Source organism: Megascapheus bottae, chromosome 5, assembly GCF_031878675.1.
Source record: "Megascapheus bottae isolate mThoBot1 chromosome 5, mThoBot2.hap1, whole genome shotgun sequence".
In the NCBI taxonomy this organism is placed as follows: Eukaryota; Metazoa; Chordata; class Mammalia; order Rodentia; family Geomyidae; genus Megascapheus; species Megascapheus bottae.
The window spans coordinates 40,993,829-41,017,113 of NC_143513.1; the positions used below are offsets into that span (position 1 = coordinate 40,993,829).

General features: G+C 44.6%; 1 protein-coding gene across 9 annotated transcripts in view; it reads right to left on the minus strand.

The window, feature by feature from the left end:
* The window catches only part of Atxn7l1 (ataxin 7 like 1), a 233,649-nt gene extending 210,856 nt beyond the window's left edge, over window positions 1-22,793 (minus strand). For 8 of the 9 annotated variants that reach the window (XM_090332970.1, XM_090332966.1, XM_090332965.1 and 5 more), the window contains exons 1-2: window positions 22,602-22,793; window positions 21,912-21,980 (exon numbers count right to left, since the gene is read on the minus strand). In XM_090332970.1, the coding sequence (XP_090189096.1) occupies window positions 21,912-21,980; window positions 22,602-22,782 (250 nt within the window). In that variant the 5' untranslated portion in view covers window positions 22,783-22,793. The remainder of the gene's footprint in view (window positions 1-21,911; window positions 21,981-22,601) is intronic. The other variant, XM_090332963.1, reaches the window with a different exon arrangement.
* Between the last annotated feature and the right edge of the window lie 492 nt (window positions 22,794-23,285).

Genomic DNA, 23,285 nt, shown 5'->3' on the forward strand with positions numbered 1-23,285 from the left:
GGAATTAGTTTTGGAACTAGATTATGGAACACATATAAGATGAGATACTTAACTAGGAAAGTACTCACCACACCAAAATAATACAAATTATCTCCTTTTAAAGATATATGTAATACAATTATCTCATTTTGTAATATATATATAAAACATTAACACCTACCTCTAAAATCAAATCTTAACCCTTTCAATGTATATATGTATCTGAATACATATAGATGTGTACTTGCATATATGTGTAATACACATATGTGCATATGCATATATACATATAAAACACATATGTATATATGTATGTGTAAATAAAATTTATATATCTATATATACACATACATAAAAAGTCAGCACTGGTCAAATCTAGATGACAGATTATAAACTAGCTTTTCTGTGGATATGCAAATTCTGCAGTGACTATCATCTGCATTAAGAAATAAAATTTGTAGCCAAGCACAGTGGCTCACACCTGTAATCCTAGCTACTCAGAAGGCTGAGATCTGAGGATCTTGGTTCAAAGCCAGCCTGGCCACTAAAGACTATGAGGCTCTTATCTCTAATTACTAGAAAACACCACAAAACCATCCCAGGGTCCTCTCTGTTTGCAGAAGAGAACTCATGGCCTAGCCTCCTGTTTGGAAAGTGAGCCCCTCTCCGGAGCTCTCTCTTCTCTTTCTGCCCCCCTCTCCCACTAGGTCTCTGGTGATCTCTCTAGGAGCCAAGGTGTTAGGTGACCTGATGGGCCCAGAAGTCAAGGTCAAAGAAATCAGAGAGCTAATCTCCACCACTAAGACCATTCTGATCAGTTCCTCTGGCCTCTTTGGCTCTCTTAAAGCTTCCCAATTCAACTTTGTCTAAACCCTTCCCTTTGCTGTGTTGTCAAATTCTGCTTCTCCTCTTTCGAGCATCCCACAGTTTAAGCACAACCCAGCACTGAAATCTTGGGTCTGACATCTCTCTTCTCTCTACTCAACCCCCTTCCCTTGACTAGGCAGTCGTAATAGCTGCTATTGCCAGACCATTAATAGTGTGTCACAGCATACTAAGGCACAGAGAAATGAGGCAACTTACCCCAAATCCCTCCAAAAAGTGTACATTCACTTCCTCCCTGGCAACATCTTGCCAGGACCGTGGCCAGGGACTGCCGCAGAGACCAACAGCCCTACTTTCCCCTCCCAGACAGGATGGCAGCCCTTACCCCTGCAGCTGTCCTGCATGCTGTCGGAGGCAAATCAAATGCCAGGAATCCTATCCCAGAGTTCAGCCTTCCTAACCTGTCTCCTCTGCAGAATGCAAAGAGCAGGAGAGGCCATTTGCAATCCCAGTCTCAGATTCTCAGGCAAGCCTGCCTCTTCAGGTTGATAAAGCACCTTGGTGCTGGGTTGAAAAAGGCATTCACTGATCCAGTGGAGCCCACCCACTTGACAAGTGAAGTGTCCTTGGCTGATGCCTACACAGGGCCTTCTGCACATGTGTTCCTAACATTGCACTACCTAGGAAGAGCTGAGAGGTCATCCAAAAAACCAGTTCTCTTCTATCCTTCATCTGACTCCCGAAGCAAGGAGGTATCCAACTCATAGCAGTAACATCCACCCAAAAATCCATCAGTAGATAGCAGATAAACAGTGTGATCCATACATACAACAGAAAAGTACCCACTAAGCGGGGCTCTGGTGGCTTATGCTTGTAATCCTAGCTATTCAGGAGGCTGAGATCTGAGGTTGGTAGTATGAAGCCAGGTCAGACAGGAGAGTCTGTGGGATACTTATCTTCAATTAACTAGCAAAAACCTGGATGTGAAGTTGTAGTTCAAGGGGTAGAATGAAAATAAAGGACAATGCCCAGGTCCTGAGTTCAAGCCCCAGTAAGGGCACATGTACTCACCCATTACCTCCCCCCCCTCCACATACACAGAGGAAGTAAATTCAGACATGCTCTACTGCTGTAACATGCATGGATCTGTGCTAAGTGCCACAAGCCAGGCACAGAGGCAAAAACACTGCAGGACACTCAATATGAGTGTAGAATGGGCCAGTTCATGGAGATAGGAACACAAAGAGAGGCTGAGGGCTGAGTGGAATAGAAGTTATTGGTTAATGGCTATAGAATTTCTGTTAGGGATGTTGTAAAAGTTCTAGAAACAGATGGTGGTGAGGGTCACACAACACCGTAAATGTGCCACTGAACTGTGTATTTTAAGATAAATACTAAATGTTATGGTTATTTCTAAAAGCTTAAAAGCCAAGTATGTCCTATACTGTGGCTTTAAAACAAATAAACAAACACCAAAGGAAAACAGTAGCACCTGTGTTCTTATCTCAGCAGCCCTCACATCTTTTACAGGGCCCAAGACCTGTGGTGAGGTGACTGCTTCAGGGCTCTGGGATGAAAGGTGCCACCTGAATGTCAACATTCCCTTCCTTCTGCCATCCTTGGGGACCCCCCAGCTGTCTTCACAGGCAGTTAGCTTCAGCTGCTGCACCAGCCCCATTCTTGGTAGGCAGAAATTGCTACCCTGTTATAAATCCTTTCCCACAAAGCACTGAAGACTGGTCCTCACTCTGTGCCAAGAAGACTTTTTTTGACCATCTGTAATCCATTCAGAGGCAAGCGGCAGGAAATGGCGGCAAGGAAAACCCCAGCAGAAACTCAACTGGTGGGCCCACCTCTCTCCTCATCTGGGGCCAGTAACAGGAAGTGGGCCTTTCCCAGGACATAGAACATCTGTGGGAGTTCTGGAAGTGGCTGGGTGTCTGTCAGGGACTAAATGGACTCAAGACAGATGCTCAGAAAATTTAGTACGGAAAGAATGCTGTATTGAGTTTTTAAATTAGCTCTGAAGAAAACTCATTTGAAAAACCAAAACAAACCCCAGACCCTAAGAAGGAAAAAAAAGGCATATGAAAACTAACCTCAAAATTACTTTCTTCGGATTTCTATGGACAATTAGACCACAATTTCAAGTAGTGTAAATCTTTTCTTTCACTTGGCTCTCCCTCTAATTTGGTCTTGTCTGCTGCTTCTTCTTAGCACTGACAGCTTCATCTTTTGGCATTAAAAGCTGAGGCTCTCCAAGTGATTTATGGAGATGGGCTTGTAGAGGCTCCTAAGAACTAACTGTTAGGTTCTTGGGTACCTGGGAGAGCCTATTATTAAATCATTAAAAACTACTTGTTATAAGCTTTCAATTTCCTGGGCGTTGGTGACTCACACCTGTAATACTAGCTATTCAGGAGGCTGAGACCTGAGAATGACAATCTGAAGCCAAACTGAGCAGCAAAGTCTGTGAGATTATTATCTCCAATTAACCACCAGAAAACCAGAAGTGGCACAGTGGCTCAAAATAGTAGAGCACTATGCTTGAGTGAAAGAGCTCAGGGACAGTGCCCAGGCCCTGAGTTCAAGCCCCATGACCAGAAAAAAAGGAAAGGAAAACCATCAATATTTAAAATGCATTACTTCTTATTTATCTTGCTATACCTTATTATTTCCTGTACCAAGGATTGCTAACTTTTTTTCTAGAAAGAACCAGGTAAGTATTTTAGCTACATGTAGGGGTTGGGGGAGGCAAACTTTCAACTTCTTCACTGAACCATTGCGGTGTAGAAAGCAACCAGAGGCAATACATTGTGAGTATGTATCTGTGTCAATAAAACTGTGTTTATAAAAACAGGCTACTTTGCTTTGCACCTTATCACATTGATAGTATCTGGAAATCTGTTTAACAGTCTCTGAGTCCACATTGAGAGCTTCAAATGCAGAGGAAAGAGAGATTACTTCACCATGGAAATCAACAGAATTCTATAAACCAAGGTTTGATATGTTTTAAATTACCTAGATTTGAGAAAGTGATGGATAAAATTTTAATAAAGCTGGTTAAAAATTTAAAAGCATAGCATTCTACAGCATTCTGTGAATAGCTCAAAAGAATGAGGACATATAATTCAGTAAACTTGAGAACTCTGATGCAGTTGAGCAAGAAAGTAGCTTGTGTCACCAACAACCAAGTGAGTTCTAACACACATCTTTGTTCTTTCACTTTTATCTTGCTGACTAAAGTAGAATATCAGCCAGCATTTATTTGAGGCCTACACCTGCTTGTCAAAAAATCTTAGGGTGGCTTGAGAAACAAGAACTTCACAACATTCAACAAAAGCAAAGGGTGGGCATTTTGAGTATGTAAATTAATAGTGGTTTAAGATATTTCATTATTGGTAAATTGTGTGCAAAGCAGCATTTTACCAGTAAAACTTTAAAATGTATGTGTGCATGCATGTGTACTTTTTTGAGGGCAGGTAATTAAATTATTTCTTCAAATAAAATTATTTATAGCTGGGCACCAATGACTCATGGTGGTAATCTTAGCTTCTCAGAATGCTGAGATCTGAGGATGCTGGTTCAAATCCACCCAGGCAGGAAACCTGTGAAACTCTTATCTCCAATTACCCAGCAAAAAAACCCAACAACAACAACAACAAAAAAGTAAAGTTGTGGCTCAAGTGGAAGAATGCCAGTCTTGAAGAAAAAAGCTAAAGGATAGCATCTGAGCTTTGAGTTCAAGCTCTGGTATTCTCATTCTCTCTCTCTCTCTCTCTCTCTCTCTCTCTCTCTCTCTCTCTCTCTCTCTCTCTCTCTCTCTCATACACACACATATAAAATACTATTAATAATACTAACTAGATAGGAAGACCTGAAATACGTATGTGCATGTAAGAAAATAACTCTCCCCACAGAATCCTGAGCAAAGAAAGTAAAGCATGTTCAACTACTGATTTTATTTGCAAGTTTATTCTTGAGTCTTCTTCCAGTAACCTGTACTGCATAAAAGTGATGGGTTCCTGTGGAACTCTCAGCTCCCAGACCTTTGCTCAAGTGTCTCCCTAAAAGGTCCCTTGAATGTTCATGCCTTGGTCATTTTTCTGTCTCTATCCACAACATTCATTCTTCAAAGCTACTACTGCAGCTTCACTGTGCCCTCAAGTCAAAGATCTTGCTTGCTGACTCCATACTGAAATCTCTTCCCTCTGTGGTCACCAGGCAATCTAGCCTCATTCAGTTCTCTTGCTGGCTCAGAGACTCCAGCCACTGCTTAGTGAAGCCAAAGCCTAGGGGGTTTCTCCTCCATGCCCCACATTGATCCCAAGCCCAGGCCTTCCACAACCTGCATGGCCCATCAGTCTCTACTGGCCTAGTGATACAGGAAGCAACCTGCCTGACACACATACACACACAGCATCACTCAGCACAGTCTGCAATGTTAGTATTTCAGCAGACCCAAGTTAAAAACTGGTTTCCAGTGTAAAGTGGGAGGCAGATCAAGTGTAATTATCTTCTTTCTTCCCCCAATTAAGTTAAAGGGTGCCTTGATGTGGGAGGGGGCCCCCACGGGTCATGTGTCTTATGTTTTCACAACAACCAAGATGCTCTACCAACCAAGATAGGATCACATTTCACTTTCTGAAGCTGAAATCCCACCCTCAAGTCTCTTGCTGATTATGGGGTTTTCTCCTACACGTAACTTAGAATGCCAGCATGCCAGATCTTGACCTGGCTCCTCCTGCATTACATGGTGTTCAACTCATTTCTATGAAAATTAATGATTAAAGTGGGGGAAAAACCTTTACTCTGCCTTTTAGAAGGCCGTTAAGAAAGTGGTTCATGGTCTGTTGAAAAGAAAGAGGTCTTTCTTTAAAACAACGTATTTGTTCTCATTGTTTTGAGACAGGGATTTCATTAGGTAGCCTTAGCTGGCCTGAAACTGGTCATTGTCCTTCTTTTTCCTCCTGAGTGCTGGGATGGCAGGTGTACACCACCATACCTGGCTATGGTTTTCTTTATAGAAGAATATTGGCCAATAAAAGTAGGTCAGAATGACAGAATTTGAGAATGATCACCCTCTTCCCACTAAATAAATGGCAGATCTGAGCAAAGATCACCAGTGGATGCCAAGAAATTTCTTGTGGTGGAAGAAGATACTCACTAAGTGCCAAAGTATCAGCTATAACGCAACATGCTCATGCAGAAGAGAAACAGATCAATGGAGAGAGGTGCCCACTGCCTTCCTAAGTGACTGTCATCACTTCACAGGTGACATGGGTGACCTCATGGACCTTCATGTGGAGTGGAATGAAGAACTCAGGATATCCGGGGATGTTCTTGCCAAGATGTTGGAACTGAACCTGTTAAGATTTGAGATCTAACTTCCAACATGGGGAAAACTCAGGACAGAAATAACAAGGTAAATTACACCATAAGAGAGTGATGAGGCAGACAAGAACATGAACCGTTGTAGACAGCAATGTTTAAGACAGACAGGATGGATGAGAATATGGGAGGGTTGACGCTCATCAAGAATCACGGAAGCTGAGTACTGGTGGCCCACACCTGAAATCCTACTCAGAAGACTGAGATCTGAGGACTGTGGTTCAAAGCCTGCATGGGCAAGAAAGTCCATGAGACTTATTATCTCTACTAAACTACAAAAAGAAAAAAAAAGCTGAAAGTGGAGCTATCGCTCAAGTTGTAGGATGCTAGTCTTAAGCTAAAAAAGATCAGGAACAGCTCCAAGGCCTTGAGTTCAAGTCCCAAGACCAGGGCACTCATGCGTATGCACATGCACGCGTGTGCGCACATAAACACACACACACACACACACACACCACTTAACATTGAGACAGACATGCTAACCTGTAATCTCCTTGTACAAACTTATAAAGTTAATAAAAAATGAATATACACATATATACATAACTCTCGTGAGTAGGAGCACTGTTCTAGCTTAAAAGTAACTAAGGAGATGCGTGCATAGTGACCTTGACAAGACCTTGGCTTCAAAGAAGCCGCTATAAACTTTTTGGGGAATGGAGGGGAATGAGTGGATAACAGAATATGAACTGGTTATTAGAGGCTATTAGAAAATTACTATTAATCTCCTAAGTGTGATACAGAAATATATAATGATTGTAATCAGGAAAATACCTTGAATTTTTGGATACACATACTGAAATATTTAGGAGGGAAGTGTCAAGCTGTTTGTACTTCCAAATGACTCAATAAATGCATATACATTTATCTAAGCAAATGAGCCAAGGTATCAAAATCAAGATGTGGCAAAGAAGAAATATTTAAAAGATAAAATGCCATGATAGCAACAACTTAAGTTCAAATGCTACAGAAATATTTATTCCATTCTTTTAAAGAAATATACAGACACATATCTTTATATATATATATACACATACATATATCCTTAAAATAAGAGAAAAATGTGAATTACTTTTGTATTCTAAATGATATGTATGCAAATGACTAGGATATACTTTTATATGGGTGAAAAATGTTAATGTGGCCATTGACTTGGCAGAGACCAGAACAAACAAGGGGGCAGGGTGGGAGTTACCAACGACTATGAACTGAGAACTTTAGGTATTCAAAGGTGTGTACAACTCCGAGCCCCTGCCACAGCCCTTTCCCACTCAGTTTCTCTCCAGACATTGGAATCCATTGAGGATGTTGGGTCTCATGTCCTTTTGTGGTATGGCCCCAAACATCTACCTGCATAGAAACTTCAGTGGTACTGTCAGTTCTTAGAATCTCAACAAAACCTCCAAATGTAAGGTGGTGATTCAAAGAAACTTACAGGTCAACTCCAGAATGATTTTTAAGGTGAAAATACACTCAGAGCAGCTTAAATTCAATGGGAACAGTTTCAGCTTTACTTTAAAATAGTTAGCATAAGCCAGGGGGCTGGCAGCTGAAACCTGTCATCCTAGCTACTAAGGAATCTAAGGTCGGGAGGACTGCAGTTTAAAGGCAGTTTAGGTAGAAAAGTCTGCAGGGCTCTCTCACTAAAATAACCCACAAAAAGCCTGGCTGGAGTCATGGTTCAAAATGTAGAGCAAGGGGCTGGGAGTTTGGCCTAGTGGTAGAGTGCTTGCCTAGCATGCACGAAGACCTGGGTTCAATTCCTCGGTACCACATGCATAGCAAAAAGCTGGAAGTGGTGCTGAGGCTCAAGTAGTAGAGCTCTAGCCTTGAGAAAGTCCAAGGACAGAGCTCAGGCTCTGAGGTCAAGCCCAGGACTGGCAAAAAAAAATGTAGAGCAAGAACTGGGCAAGTCTGAAGTTCTGAGTTAAAAACCCAGTATTCAAACCAAAAATTGTTGATGGTAGAGGTTATGCCATTTTACTAGTTGTGGGTCAGGGACTTTCCAACAATGTACCTAAAAAAGCAAATCTGCTCCTTAGTGAACTGTAATACTCTTCTGGTTGAACAGTGAACACAAGAAAGAAAAAGAAGATATGGTTCCTCCTCCCCTACTCCCATAAAGAAGACTTGGAGGCAGTCATAAAGACAAGACACTAATCTCAGAATAAACAGCAGCAGCATGAGCAAGCATAAACTTCAGGAACCAATGTACAGGCGGGTATAGTCTTTAGAGCAGGGACCAGAGACCAAGACCATGGAGCCTGGGAGACAGAAAGACATATCCAAAGTGCACTGGGCCCTGCAGAATTACAGGTGGGGTGTGAGTGCAGTAGAAGGTACCAGAAGCTGTGACACATGTAAGAAAGGAATACCAAGGCATCACAAAAGGTATGGCCTGCTCAGAGGACCTGGAGGGTTGCACTAACTGTGGCTGACAGGGAAGTGATAAAAGGTTTTCCTTTCTAGACCAACTTGATAAATGTGAATTTGGGGGAGATGAATTTTGAAGTAGTGAGCAGGGAAGGTGGAGACAGGAAGAGCAATTATGAAGCTAGTATAAAAGTTTAGGTGGCTAAAAGGCAGGGCCTGTGGTGGAGGCTGGGGAGTGCAGGGGGAGGGACTGTTCTTAGGGTAAGAGGGAAAGCTTTTCTGAATATGGTAGAGGTGGGGGAAACAGTTTGTCCTAGCACTGAAACCTAAGGACTTTCGGGGGGGGGGAAGGCCACAAAAACAGTGGAGGAATTGTCCAACGCAGCTTTTCTGGGGGTTTGGGGGGCAGATAATGGATGGCTGGGTATGAGCACTTAGCAGGATCCCCAGATAGGAAGGGGATGGGGTTACAGAAGTGGATAGCACTAAAACTCCTGTAAAGGAGTTCTAGGGCGATTTACCACGTAAAGGAATCCTGTTAATTCCATTTGGGAAGCAGAATGTCTTCAGTTTGTTTAAACCTAACTATAGCATAGTGGGCCTATCTCTGCCAGTCAGTCTTGGGTCTCAGTCACATGCAGTCATGTTCTCTTTGGGTCTTGCTTCTGCAAAGGAAGACAAGGAAGGTCCTAATGGTCAAGAGCTAGGGGCCATCACTAAGAGGGTAGAGTCTGGACTCTGAGGATGTGGCTGCTGGGTCTCTTATTTGTGAGTAGGAGACATGGAGTCACCTTTACCCTAAAATGACCAGCCAGGGCCATTCCTAATGTCCCATTCCCTGCCTTGCCAGTCTAGGGCATAATTTTATACTATCACAGGTAAAAGATGCCCCTTACTCTCATCAGAAGAATCAGATCATCAGCCAGGACACAAGGGGCATCTGAAATCCCTCACAAAGTGAATGCATAGGGCTCAAGATGAAACATGTCAGACTCCCATGGTGGTGGGGAGGGCGTGGGGGGCACAGAGACAGAGAAAATGCTCAAGTGGCAAGACTATGGCCAGACTGATGAAAAGCAGGTGAAAGCCAGTGTCATGAGAACCCCACATCACCACATGGCCCTGTCCTCATGTGGAAGATGGATTTTTGTGTGTCCTTCTCAGCCACTCCAGTCCAAAGAATCTTCTTTATTGCTACCCTTCAGAGCCAGTGACAACTGGGGCATGCTGAGGCAGAAGGAGGCAAAGGACTTTCACACCCACTTAGCGGCCATATCACCATCAAAAGGACACCTTGAACTGAAAAGCTATCTCCACTCCATCATCCAAAGGGGCAACCCTTCATGAAAATACTAACAATCGCAATGCCAAGAGCGAACTGAACAGCAGCAGAGACGATGTTCAAAAGGGGGGAAAAAAAGAGAGAAATCATCAGTGTGGATAGATGCCCTGGAGTTGCTTGGCAACCATCTTTGCGAACACCTTCATCCAAAAAGGAGTTTGCATCAGCTCCTGTGATTCCCTGAGGTGAGCACTCTGACCATGAGGCCCCAAAGCTGGAGCCCCAGGAGGAGAATCACTCATGGGGGCCCCAGGGCTTCCTTGCCAGGCTGTTGGCTTATTTGAGCAATGATGGACAGCTAGTTTCTCTGCACCACTCTGCAGGCTTTCCTAGAAGCATGGACTGATCGAGGCAAAACAGGTGTGCAGGTGATATGGAAGGAAGGGACTGGAGAAGGCCACGTGAGCCCCTCCCTAAGTATAAATTCTGGCATCTGCCTGTCTTACCTTAGTCCTAATCCTGCTCCCAGGATGATAGACATTAAGATGTGATTATATAGCACAGCCTCTGGAACTAGTCTGCCTCTGGGCTCAAATCTGAGATCTACTACTTCCCAGCTGAACCACCTTGGGTAAATCACTTAACTTCTCTGAGCCTTAGCTTTCCAATCTCTAAAAATAGGATCTGCCTTCTGGGGTAGTGGTGATGATTGAAACAGAAAATGTACATTTAGCTTCATGCCTGGCACCTAGGCAGTATCAAATGAATGACAGACAAAATTGTTATTTTAAAAGTACATATGCAAAGCCAGGAGCTAGTGGCTTACACCTATAGTCCTAGCTACTCAGGAAGCTGAGATTCCAAGATTCATGTTCAAAGCTGGTCTGGGCAGAAAAGCCCACAATCAGAAAAAAAAAAAAAAAAGCCAGACTGGAGACTTGCTCAAGTGGCAGAATACCAGCCCTGAGTATGCAACCCAATTGAGAGTATGACACACTGAGTTCAAGTTACAGTAGTGGCAAAAGAAAAAGAGAAAGTACTTATGGAGTTCTCCAGAGCTCTGTGACCTAGACCTTTGCAGTGGTAATCTTTGCTATTAAAACAACTTTCCAACTGGGCAATGGTGGTTCATGCTTGTCATTCTCAGGCTGTGGTTTAAGGCAAGCAAAGGCAGAAATGTTTCAGAGACCCTTTTCCAGCCCATAGCTAGATGTAGTGGAGAGTGCCTGTCATCCCAGCCATGAGATTGGTAGGCTTATGGGTCTAGATCAGCCTAGGAAATAAAGTCCATGAGGCATACACCTGCCACCCTAGCTATGACAGGAAGCTCACAATAGATAATTGCAGTCCTGGACATCAAATGAGATCTTCCCTTAAAAACAAGAGTACAGGCATAGCTTGTGGAGTGCCTACCTAGCAAGGATGAGTCTTAAGAGTTCAAATCCCAGTACCAATATAACAACAAAAAGGTTCCCAAGCAATGCTCAGGGTAGGCAGTAGTGAGAGCCATTCCTCCAGAGGGAGCCACCAAGTATTCTTGATGGAAAGGCGCTTCCCTGGCTCCTGTGCTCCCCTCTGGTGAGTCTCAGAGATTCATCTGGAAACTACAGTGTAGGGACCACACTCCAACTCTATTTGCTCTCATTCCAGGAGTTCTTACAGAACCAAGATCACAAATGCTGGCAAAAGAGGACTTGAAGCCCAGGCATACTCTCATCAGATGCCTGAGATGAATACACAGGTATGAAGTGCAGGAAACTTCTAACTGGGCAATGCCAATCAACTTTCTGCATGTGTAACAAAAATACATGTAACAACACCAACCCCCTGTAGGCGGTTTTACTGCTCCGTTCTGTGACATTAAGTCATTCCCAATGCGATGTGACATTTGCTACTGGTCCCTCTCTAGAGCTCCTCAGCTTCCCTAGCTGAGACCAAACAAACTAGGTACCAACTCCCCTCCCCCTTTCTCCATCTTCACTGTCTCTATGAATTGCAACTACTTTACAAACCACACATAAGTGGATTCATACAGTGTTTTATCCTTTTGAGGCCAATGTATTAATTTAAAAAAAAAGTGCTGGCCGTCTTCTTGATCTGATCTGACCAGTTTGGAAGCCTGTCTCGGGTACCTTCCACAGGGATTCTGGGCTTACCTGTGTTAGTGTCCCCACCCTGAGAGTCCTGACCCCCCCACCCCAAACTCAACCCCAACTCTGTGACCTACTGGCATATTGGTTCTCTGGTAGAGGCTGTCCTTGAGCTATTAATGTTCACAGACCCATGGCTAGCTTCTAGCAGATACACAGACAGAAAACCACTTTTATGTTCAAAGAGTTCAACTTACTTTTTTTTTTTTTTTTTTTTTTTGCCAGTCCTGGGCCTTGAATTCAGGGCCTGAGCACTGTCCTTGGGCTTTCTCAAGGCTAGAACTCTACCACTTGAGCCACTGCACCATTTCTGGCTTTTTGCTATGTATGTAGTACCAAGGAATTGAACCCAGATCTTCGTGCATGTTAGGCAAGCACTCTACCACTGGACTAAACTTCCACCCACCCCCCTTTGTTTTTGGTCAGTCGTGGGACTTGAACGCTGGGCCTGAGTGCTGTCCCTGAGCTCTTCAGCTCAAGGCTACTGCCCTACCCCTTGAGCCATAGCGCCACTTCCAGTTTTCTAGTGATTAATTGGAGGTAAGAGGCTCATGGACTTTAGTGCCTAGGCTGGCTTTGAACTGTGATCCTCAGATCTCAGTCTCTTGAGTAGCTAGGATTACAGGCGTGAGTCACCGATGCCAGGCGACCAGCTCACTTTTATCTTTCCTACGACGAGGACCTGGGCCCATTTCTCCTGAGTATTTATTTGATTTCCTTGTTTTCCCCTCAAGTGTCCAATCCTTTAGAATGCCAAGTAGACTTGTGTTCTGAAATCACAAGAATAAAGCGTCTCCATAAAAGCCAATGCTTTGTCCACAGTGGCAATCCAGCCACTGAGTCTCAGCCTCAGCCTCAGGCTACCCGTTGGCAGGGACTTCCAAGTTCTCCTCAAGGGTCAAGAACCTCAAGAGTCTAAACTCATGTCCATTTGGTAGAAACAGCCACTCTATCCTGCCACAGAAGACAGTAAGAGAAAGCCAGCCAGCCAGCCAGCAACAGCTGGGAGCCATCATACTTGAACACTGTATCATGTTCAGTTCTTGCCATTAGGATTCTATAATATTCAGGAAAAGCCCATACCACTGGCTAGCCCTCTCCTTCCCTTTCTGTGAGACCAACATCTATCTCCTGTAGATCCTGAGCAAACACAGGGCTAGCTCAAGACATGGCTAGGCTGGGCTGTGGCTTAATGGCAAAGCACTTACCCAGCAAGTACAACATCTTGGGTTAGATAGGACAAGGTCTCTATGTGTTCTGGCCACTTTAGAAGGCTGGCATGAATGAAAACAAATGTCCTGAAGGAAAAATGAGAACAGAGGACATAACCTAAACCTACATAGAAGCATGCTAAAGCCAACCTGCCTAACTTTCCTGCTAGGAGTCAACATGGCCTCACAGTCCCCAACAGTGCTGTGGACTGGTGGCATGCACATTAGAAGCCTTCAAGAGTCCCACCTTCCCCTGCTTTCCCTATTTTCCAGTCCTTTACATGGAAATCTTGAAGCCAGCTGCTCTGCTCTCCGTCGTGAGCATCTCCATTCCAGACATATCCCACGGGTAATCAAACTGCAGAGAACGCCACTTGTATTTCCAGCCTGACTTCTAATATAAACTGAAATCCTTAATGCTTTGCCGTGGTGCTTCTGACATGAGGGGCCAGCGAATAATAAATGCCATCATTATCAGAATCGGTGCTTTGGGGGGAATGGGGGGGTCTCCTCTCCCCTCAGTGAGAAAAGGCTGGACCTCCCAGAATGAGAGTACATATGTTACTATTGTCACCACTGACCTCCGTCAGAACCAAAGGTTTGGAGCAGTCCCCTGGGAAACTCTGGAGGATCCAGTCCTCTCTCCCTCTGTAGCCCCTCCCAGATGCAGCCCTGCACCAGGGGGCAGCCAGAGTCTTAAGGTTCTGCTGATTAGCTGGTAAGGCTGACTGATACAGGCTGTAGGCCCAAGCAAGACATGATAGTAGCAAGATATTGCCATCTTTTCTTTATGATTTTTCTTGTGTTTTTACCTGTGTGTGTCTGTGTGTGCGAGCACGCTCATGCACAGTACTGCTACTTGGACTCAGGGCTTCCAGGTCCCTCTCCACTTTTTCATTCAAGGCTGTTCCTCTACCACTTAAGCCACAATACTACTTCTGGCTTTTTGCTGATTAACTGGAGATAAAAGTCTCATGGTCTTTCCTGCCCAGGCTGGCTCCAAACCAAGATCCTTTATCTCCAGAGTGGCTAGGCTTATAGGCATGAGTCACCACTGCCTAGCTTGTATTCTATAAGAATACTAGCTTATATTCTTACCTCTTTAACTTGAGTCACCAAGGTACTACTATCAGGGTGATTTTTATCTCCCAGGGGGACATTTGGTCCTGGCTGCAGACAATTCTGGTGGTCTAAACTTGGAGAAGAGCACCACCAGAATTTAGTGTGACAAGGACACTGCTTAAACCTTCTGCCACACACAGGGCCATCCCCACCACATAAAAACAGCTGGCTTTGAGTATCAGCACTGCCACTGGTGAGAAAGCCTATACTATCCTCTGTGCCACTATCTTTACTCTGATAGTAACATTCTAGAACATTTCTACATTCTCTTATACTGTGAGCCTTGACACATCACTTCCTCTAATACCACACTGCGGAACTCCACACATGGATAACCACCATTCATCTCTCACTTTCAGTAGAAGCAAAATTTCTTCAAGGTGGGCTTTACTGAACCCCTCTATCCTACAGCAGGCCATCCTGCCTCCACCAGCACCTCACTGGTCCCTTTCAGGCACCAGAGAGCTGGCCAGTGGGAGGCTCACTCCACTCATGGAAGATGCCAAGAACACAGTTTGGGTGTGACCCCAGAGGCTTCACTCATGCGGGCATCCTAAGGAGAATGTGGTGGGCCTTTCTGAGCTGACATGGACAGCAGTCAAAGACAAAATACACTTAGAGCTTCCTGTCATTCATAGGAACAAGGTGAAAACCACAGTAAATATGGATCCACTCAAATGCACACAGAATGTCCTGACAGTTACATGGGGATGGCAAATGGAGAAAAAGGAGACTTACTTTCTACTATAACATAAACTATGTTGAATTTTGCAATTTATGAACAATATTTCTAAAATAACTTTTAGATGAGGCATGGTGGCTCATATTTATAATCACAGCTAACTGAAAGGTGGACATAGGAAAATCTGAGGCAGAACCAAGTCAAAGCATAAAAAAAATAAAAAGCAAAATGGGCTGGAGACATAGCTCAAGTAGTAGAGAACTGGACTAGCAAATGAGAAGCCCTAAATTCAAACCTCAGTTACCATCAAAAAAATATAAAGTAGCTTTTAGATAAATGTATGATAACAGTCTACAACTTCCAAGATTTTTTTTTTTTTTTGTCAGTCTTGGGCCTTAAGCTCAGGGCCTAAGCACTGTCCTTGGGCTTTCTCTGTATTGTTCCAATTTTAGTATATGTGCTGCAGAAGCAAGCACTTCTTGGGCTTTCTCAAGGCTAGAACTCTGCCACTTGAGCCACAGCACCACTTCTGGCTTTTTTTTTTCTATGTATGTGGTACCATGGAATCGAACCTGGGTCTTCGTGCATGCTAGGCAAGCACTCTACCACTAGGCCAAACTCCCGGCCTACAACTTCCAAGATTTTTTTAAAAAGCCAAAACAAACAGAAACATTTAACATGTCAAAAAAAAAAAAAAAAAGACCAAACAGCTGGACTCACACTTGTAATTGTAACTACTTAGGAGATGAAGGATTGTGGCTCAAACCAGGAAAATCCCTGGAATTTTTATCTCAAATTAACCACCAAAAGCTGTGGCTTAAGTAGTAAAGCACTGTCCTTGAGCAAAAAAGCTCAGTGACAGTGCTCAGGCCCTGAGTTCAAGCACCAGAGCTAGCAAGTGCACACACACACACGTGTGCACAGGAAGCCAAATCACAAACCCAATAGTTTCATAAAATGACCATCATAATGAGATCCTGACCTAACCAAATTGAAGCATGAAAGACAGTACTGTATACAGAATTTTAGTGCCCAGCCTGTCTAACTTTCTGTTCTGGAAGAACCCAGAACCTCAGGACCTCTTTCTCTCACTGGGCTTCTTACTCACAGATGATGCTCTACCATCTGAGCCACCCCTTCAGCCCACAAGCCGCATTTTCTCCACATTAGAACCAGGCACACGAGAATAGTTGCATGTATGATAAGACCCTCATTTCAGAAGCTTCGTATTTTCCAAATATCAGGCTGTCTATTCATAGCCTTGCTGTTTTGGTCATGAAATATCTTCTGCTCATTAGTTTGATGCTGCTTATTAATTCCCCAAGCCCTGATTTTTCCTCTTTCCTCCCTACCACCTTTCAGCTGCTCCATCTCTCCTGGTCCTTCCAACCCAAACCCTAGACAAGAGAGGGATGATAATGAACCACTAAAGGTAACAAATGTTACTTGTTAGGAAAGGGGGAGGAAGGTAAGCTTAATAGAGAAGGAAGTTGAAATTAATGGCGAGAATGAAGTTTATCTGTGTAATCTGTGGACTTACCATCTTCTCATCTCCTATTAACATAGATAACAGAGTTGTCTGTTCAGTGATAAAGGGAAGCTGGATACAGTATCCCATAAATTTCTGGGGCTTGTCTCTGGCTTCCTGCTTGGAACAGAATACTTCATCGGTCACTTCACTTAGCTCCCATCTGGTCCAAACTGCAAGAGTCCTAAACCTGAGCAGAACATGTCCCCACGCTCATGGCATCCTACTGTGCTCCAGTTCCCCTTCTACCTGCAGGCAGGGAACAGCAAGCTCTATGGTCACAGGGAGATCTTGCTGTTCCCCGAGTATTCCACACATTTAATTATATCAGGCCACATCATGTGGGAACCTTACAGAGCACAGACAAGTATCTAAACCTACAAGTGCGGGCTTATAAGAGAACCTAATGCTGTCTATGGGAAATGTATATAATCACAGGGCAATGATGGCTTATGCCTATAATCCTAGTTACTCAGGAGGCTGAGATCTGAGGACTGCAATCTGTCATCATCTGGAGAGGAAAGTCCAAGAGACTGTCATTTCCATTTAACCACCAAAAAAAGCTGGATGTGGAACTTTGGATCAACTGGTAGAGTACCTGCCTCAAGTGAAAAAGCAGGTACATCAAGAAGCCCTGAGTCCAAGCCCAAGTAATGGTGCATGCTGTGTGCACACGCACACGCACATACGCAATTATTTTCAGATCTCCTAGTCCCCAGAAAAAACCAACCAAACAAAAATAAACAAACAAAAACAAAACATCTTTAGCTGGGCGCGATGGCTCATGCCTATAATCCTAGCTACTCAGGAGGCTGAGATCTGAGGATCACAGTTCAAAGCTGGCCCAGGTACTAAAGAGCAAGAGAATCTAATCTCCAATTAATCACTAGGAAAGGGGAAGTGGGGCTGTGGCTCAAAGTATAGGGCAGTAACCTTGAGCGCAAGGACAGTGCCCAGGCCCAGAGTTTAAGATCCATGGCCTACAAAAAAAAGAAAAGAAAAAGAAATTTAAAAAAACTTTGTACAATCTCTTCTTAGCCATAACTATTTACTCAAAATTACCTTTCTTCAGGTCTAAATAAAACTTACCAAGGACCACTTATTGTCTACACACCATTAAAAACTGTGATGTTCAAAGAAATTGTTGTTCTAAAATCATTAGCTTTATAAAATTGTGACAAAATGCTTGGCTCTAAAAATAAGGTTCCTGATACAGCATATGTTTTCCCTTCATCACAGATTAGTTAAAAATCCAAGTTAATTAGAATAATACAGTTTTCTACCACTAGCGTCATTAATAAGTGATGGTGACAGTCATAACAACAATAAAAAGGGACAAAAGTAACATCCGTTCTGCATATACTACATGCTAAGCCCTTTTGTATTATCTCCGTGAATCCCCCGTTAGCTCTGTTAGCTCTGTTTTACAGTCAAGGACACTTCTGAGCCGTATGAATCATATGTAGGCACCTTTCTCAAAAAGTTTGGATGATGAAATTAGAAATGAGAAACATCTTTTCTAAATCAGAGAGATTTCCCTCAATTTCCATGGGGAAAAATGAGAAAGAGAGAAAAACCTCTTAAAAACTCAGAATGACCTAGCATGGAACTTCCTATCATGGCCACAGGTTCCGTAGTAGGTTAGGTACCAAGGTCACTGAGACTCTCCTCGTAAGAAGGCTGACATCTTCATTGATCCAGGCTCACTCAGGTCAACATCTTCCCTACTGGGGGAAACACATTATACTGGGTTTCCCACTCAGAGCCTCGCTTTTCTGATGGTCAAAAGTGTTCACAGCTATCTGTATGTGGATGGTGCTTGTCTATGAGGTGCTGTCATTTTTGCCCCCAAGTAGTCAAAACTGGAGAAAAATGCACTCTGTATTTCTGAAGTGCTTTGAGGTCTTTTAAATGTGATGGCTTGCTTTACTTTTAAATTTTGTTTAGAAACAGCTTGTCTGGTCTAATTGCATCTCTCAAAGATAGGTACGTTCAACAGTGGGCCGTAGGTCCAGAAGTCTCAGAGGGCCTGTGGATGACGCTCCCACCCTCTTAAAAGATGGAAGCACAGGCCCAGAGATGAGGAAACACCGCCCAGGGATATACCAACATTCAGCAAGTAAACGCCAAGCTCTGTCTCTTCAGCCAGGCTGCTCTGGATAGAATCCTTTTAAGCACATCTCAGAATGGAATTAGCCTTAGCTTGTAAACCAGGTGCTGATTGGGCAAGGCCGAAATGTATTTGCTAAATTGTTCTTGACCATAAATTTAGCTAATTTTGGATGAGTTGAGACTATTGATGAAAAGACTGTATGTGGATTCAAATAATTCAACTAACATTTTACCTTGACACAGGTGGGAAACTGAATCAAAGATAGGAATGGGAAAGAAACAAGTTATTTACAAAAACCACCTGGGAACATGTTTGTAATCCTAGTTATTCAGGAGGCTGAGATCTGAGGATCAGGGCTCAAAGCCAGCCTGGGCAGGAAAGTCTGTGAGACTCTTGTCTCCAATTAACCACCAAAAAGCCAGAAGTAGACCTGCAACTCAAGTGACAGAGCACTTGCCTTAAGCCAAAAAAAAAAAAAAAAAAAGGCTCAAGGGCAGCACCTAGGCCCTGCCCTGAGTTTAAGTCCAAGGCCGGCATACACACCTAAACAATTTCAACTACTTGCTCTGTCTTCTGAAATTGTAGCTAGAGAGGCAGAAAGCAAAAATGGCTTTTATTTCACATTTCCAGACTAACTTCCTTTCCTGAGTGTGGTCTATTAACAAAAATTGCATGTTACACCAATGTTCACAGCAGCACAGAGGAAAAATGGAAATAATTCAAATGTCCATCAACAGATAAGTGGGTAAACAGAATATAGTATATATAGTATGGAATATTATTCAGCCTTGAAAAGGAATGAAGTGCTAGTACATACTACAACACAGATGCACCTTAAAAACATCATGCCAAGTGAAAGAAGCCTGAAAGGACAAAATTATATGATGTCATTGCTATTATGAGGCATCTAGAAGAGACACCTTTATGATGACAGAGGTAAAGTAGGGGAAAATGGGAAGTTATTACATAATGAGCACAGAGTTTCTACTGCTACTGAAATGTACTCTCAGAAATAATGTGGCAAATTTCAGGTCATGTGTATTTTGCCTCAAAGACATATTCCTTTATTTCTCAACCAGAATTGTTAAACTTTGTTTTATGCATTCATTGCCAGTAAAATCCCATATTTTTCAAGACCGGCTTACTCTCAATAGCACCGTCATCAGTCATGTATGTTTACACACATAGGCCACTCTGTGTCCCTGTCATGACCTATCTACCAACACACATCCACACCAACATCTCCACAAGCCAGTTTCAGTACGGAGGCTCATAGTGAGCCTAACATCACTGAATATGCTGACATAGGGTCTTGCCCCCTAAGTTCCTCACTACAGGGGAAAGTACATGTATGTCTGATCTGCAGAAATAAATTGCGTGTTTCCATGTGACAGTCCTAACTGGAACTAACTGTTCACCAAGCTCCTCCACTGGGAACAAAGAGATTAAGCCCATTTGTGGCTATTTTGGTGAAGTCTGCAATTGCATGGTTTGAACAGTAGGTATCCTAAATGCAAATGCATGTAATTAGGAACTAAATCTTCGTACCTTTACAGGACTAAAGACCTAATAAGCAGGATGTGCCATTTGTGACTTGTGATGAGAAAGAGCTTTCCCTTTCATTTCTCGGGAGGCAAAGAGAATCTGAGAACAAGAATTTTGTGAAAATGGAGTGGAGGAGGAGAGGAAAAAATGAGTTGTGTGTATTATAGATGACTACAATAAAATATATCCCCCCTCCGACCTGCAAGATGCCAGCTCTGTGCCACACAGTACGATGACCTTTACTCAACTTGAACGTCATGGTTTTCACAACCTCATCTTCTTCCTTAGACACACAGCTGAGGGACATGATAACTCAATACTACAAGCCTGCAAAGATCTTGAGAGTTTGTCAGTAAAGGAAAACCACCTTCCCACAGTGGTCCACACGGACATTTAGCACAAATAAGCCGCCACTTGTAAGAAGTCCACTTGATATAATTCCCCTGTGTATCCTAAGCACACGTCAAGATCTCACTAAGATATTTAGAGGCAAACATCTTTAGAATCATGTTTTGTTTCCAAAGTGCTTAATTAGCAGAAACACTGTGTTAGAGAACTCTCCTCAGAATATGCATTTTTAACCTCTGTGTGATTTTTTTCTGAAGCACAAATTTTCCTCTCACTGGATGGTCAGGAAATGTCTGGACATAGAAATCCAAGGGTCAGTACGTGTCAATCTGCCAATGAGTTCCATCTTTCCAAGTAGGTTTCAGTTTCCTTTGGGAATAACATCCCTTTTCAGAAGGGGGGTTACTCTTTGGAGTCTAATGACCGTTTATCCATCCACTGTTGGGTGAACCATGCTCCTGTGCCTAGTGATACATGAACTTTTGACATGCCTATCTCTTCTGCCCCTTTGCACTCCAAGTTCAGCCAATCATGTATGCGAGACCTCAGTATATGACGATTCAAACAAACTCATGCGTCCATCTGACCTCCTGAGTTGCTCCATTTGGACTCACGAACCAGAGTTAATCATGGATACTTGCAAACACACCCAGGATAGGATTCATTTATGACAAACAATTGTGTTCAATACCCAGCACCAACAGGCTGTAGCTTCACTCACATGTCTAGATCTGGAATGATCTATCTATTCGCTGTGTCCAATTCCAAGTACCATATTTCCATGGTGAGAACACCGAGATGAGGAGGGGCTGGCTGTTTACCCAGATGCCCCTTAACCCTGACCACCACACGACCATGTATGGCCCAGCTCAAAGTGGGGCAAGTGTCTTGTTGCAAAGGTTTGCCACCTCCAGTGGTTTCCAGTTGGAGACAGTGAAGTCACATGGGGAATGACTGACCATGTGGGGTTGATGAAAACGGTTGTGCATTTTCCCACAGGGAAGACTGGAGTGCTGAAGAGAGAGCCTTACTCCTCATTTCAGGGATCCCCCACAGCCCAATTTGGCAATAATGCACCAAAGGAGAATGGCAGATAGGCATCAGGAGATTCAAACGTGGACTCCAACTCGAGTGCAGCAAACTTCTGCCCCCCAGAGTCTCCCCGGTGAGTCCCCCCACCCCCCAGTTGTATTTAGACTTTGAAAGAAGTTAACAGGAGAAGCATCAGTAGTCACCTGGGCGTGCTCAATTTTTGACAAGCCTTAGTCACTCTCTACCCAGCAGAACAATTCACATTATATTCCAGACCCTGTGAAGATCTGCCACACATGCTAACACTAAAATGCCAGGAGCTCCACTTACCTTCTTTATTAAGCCTCATAACCTCCCTGCTTTTTCCACCCTCTTTTCCAGCCTCTTCTAAATCTACATCTGCAGATGAAAAAGAAAAAAGGAAAAAAAGAAAATGAGGAAAAAAAAAAAACGAGGGAGGGGGAGGAAAATTTTAAAAAGCCCAAGTCAAGGGGGGGGGGGGAAGAGTGTGTTTATTTGCAAACACATCGATCTAAATACTGTAGATGAAAAATCTTTCAAAAATTGACAATGTAACGTTTTCTCTCAAGTCTGGGTTTTTTACATCTACCTGGCCCAGATAGGTACCAAAAAAAAAAAAAAACCCAACTATGCAAGCAGCAACAGAGTAGCCTTTTAAAGAGATTACGCCGTGGGGCTTAGAAAGCCCACCCCGCGGGCTGCCACGGGGAGCCGGGCACAGGCAGGCAGGCAGGCAGGCAGGCAGGCAGGCAGACAGACAGACAGACAGACAGACAGACAGACAGACAGACAGACAGGCAGACAGACAGACAGACAGCGCTGGCAGCCGGGCCTCCCGTGCACTGATGCTCTGCCTCCGTGTGTATTTATTTAGAGGGAGAAGCATGGAGGACACCGGGGGCCACTCTCCCTCTCGCACACACACTTTTTCCCGGTGGCTCCGGGTGAATGGGAAGGTTGCAGGGTAATAAAGGGAGGGGGAGGCGGTGGGGTTCTTACTGTCGGAGCAGTGTAATTTGGCGGCGTCGATCCAGGAGGACCAGGGTTTGCCCAGAAACGCCTCCGGACTGGGCACTTTGCGATCCAGTGTCGCCATTGCTCTTCCTTCTTGTTGCTTTTTCCCTGTTCCTTCGGCAGCAGCAGCCGAGAGACACGGGATTCGAGAACGCTCCGACGTCATCTTCGGAACGTTCCGACATTGAGTTGCTCTGGAGGGGGAGGGCGGGAGGGACCGGCGGAGGGAAGGGGGCGGGGAGAGGGAGGGAGGCGGCGGGCCGGGGCGGGGCGGGGGCGGGGCGGGGCCGGCGCGCGCTCGGCGCTCGGCGCTCTGCCCTGCCCGGCCCGGCCCGGGCGAGGCGCGGCGCGGCGCGAGGCGGCGCGGCACGGAGCAGCTGGCGGTGCGCGCGCGGCCGCTAGGGGCGCTGGGTTGGCGCACGCCCGCACGCCCGCACGCCCGCACGCCCGCACGCCCGCCACCGCCGCCGGCAGCCCGCACGCCCGCCCGCCCGCCCCCCGGGGAGGGGCCGCGCCTCCCGGACCGCGCCGCGTGCTGGAGCGCAGACGCTGCCGTCGCCCGACCTCGGGGACGCTGCGGCGCCGCGGGCCCCCGACCCGGGGCCCAGGGAGGGCGGGTCTTTCCGGCAGAGTTGCTGCCAGAGGACCCAAAGTTTTGCACGCCGCGGG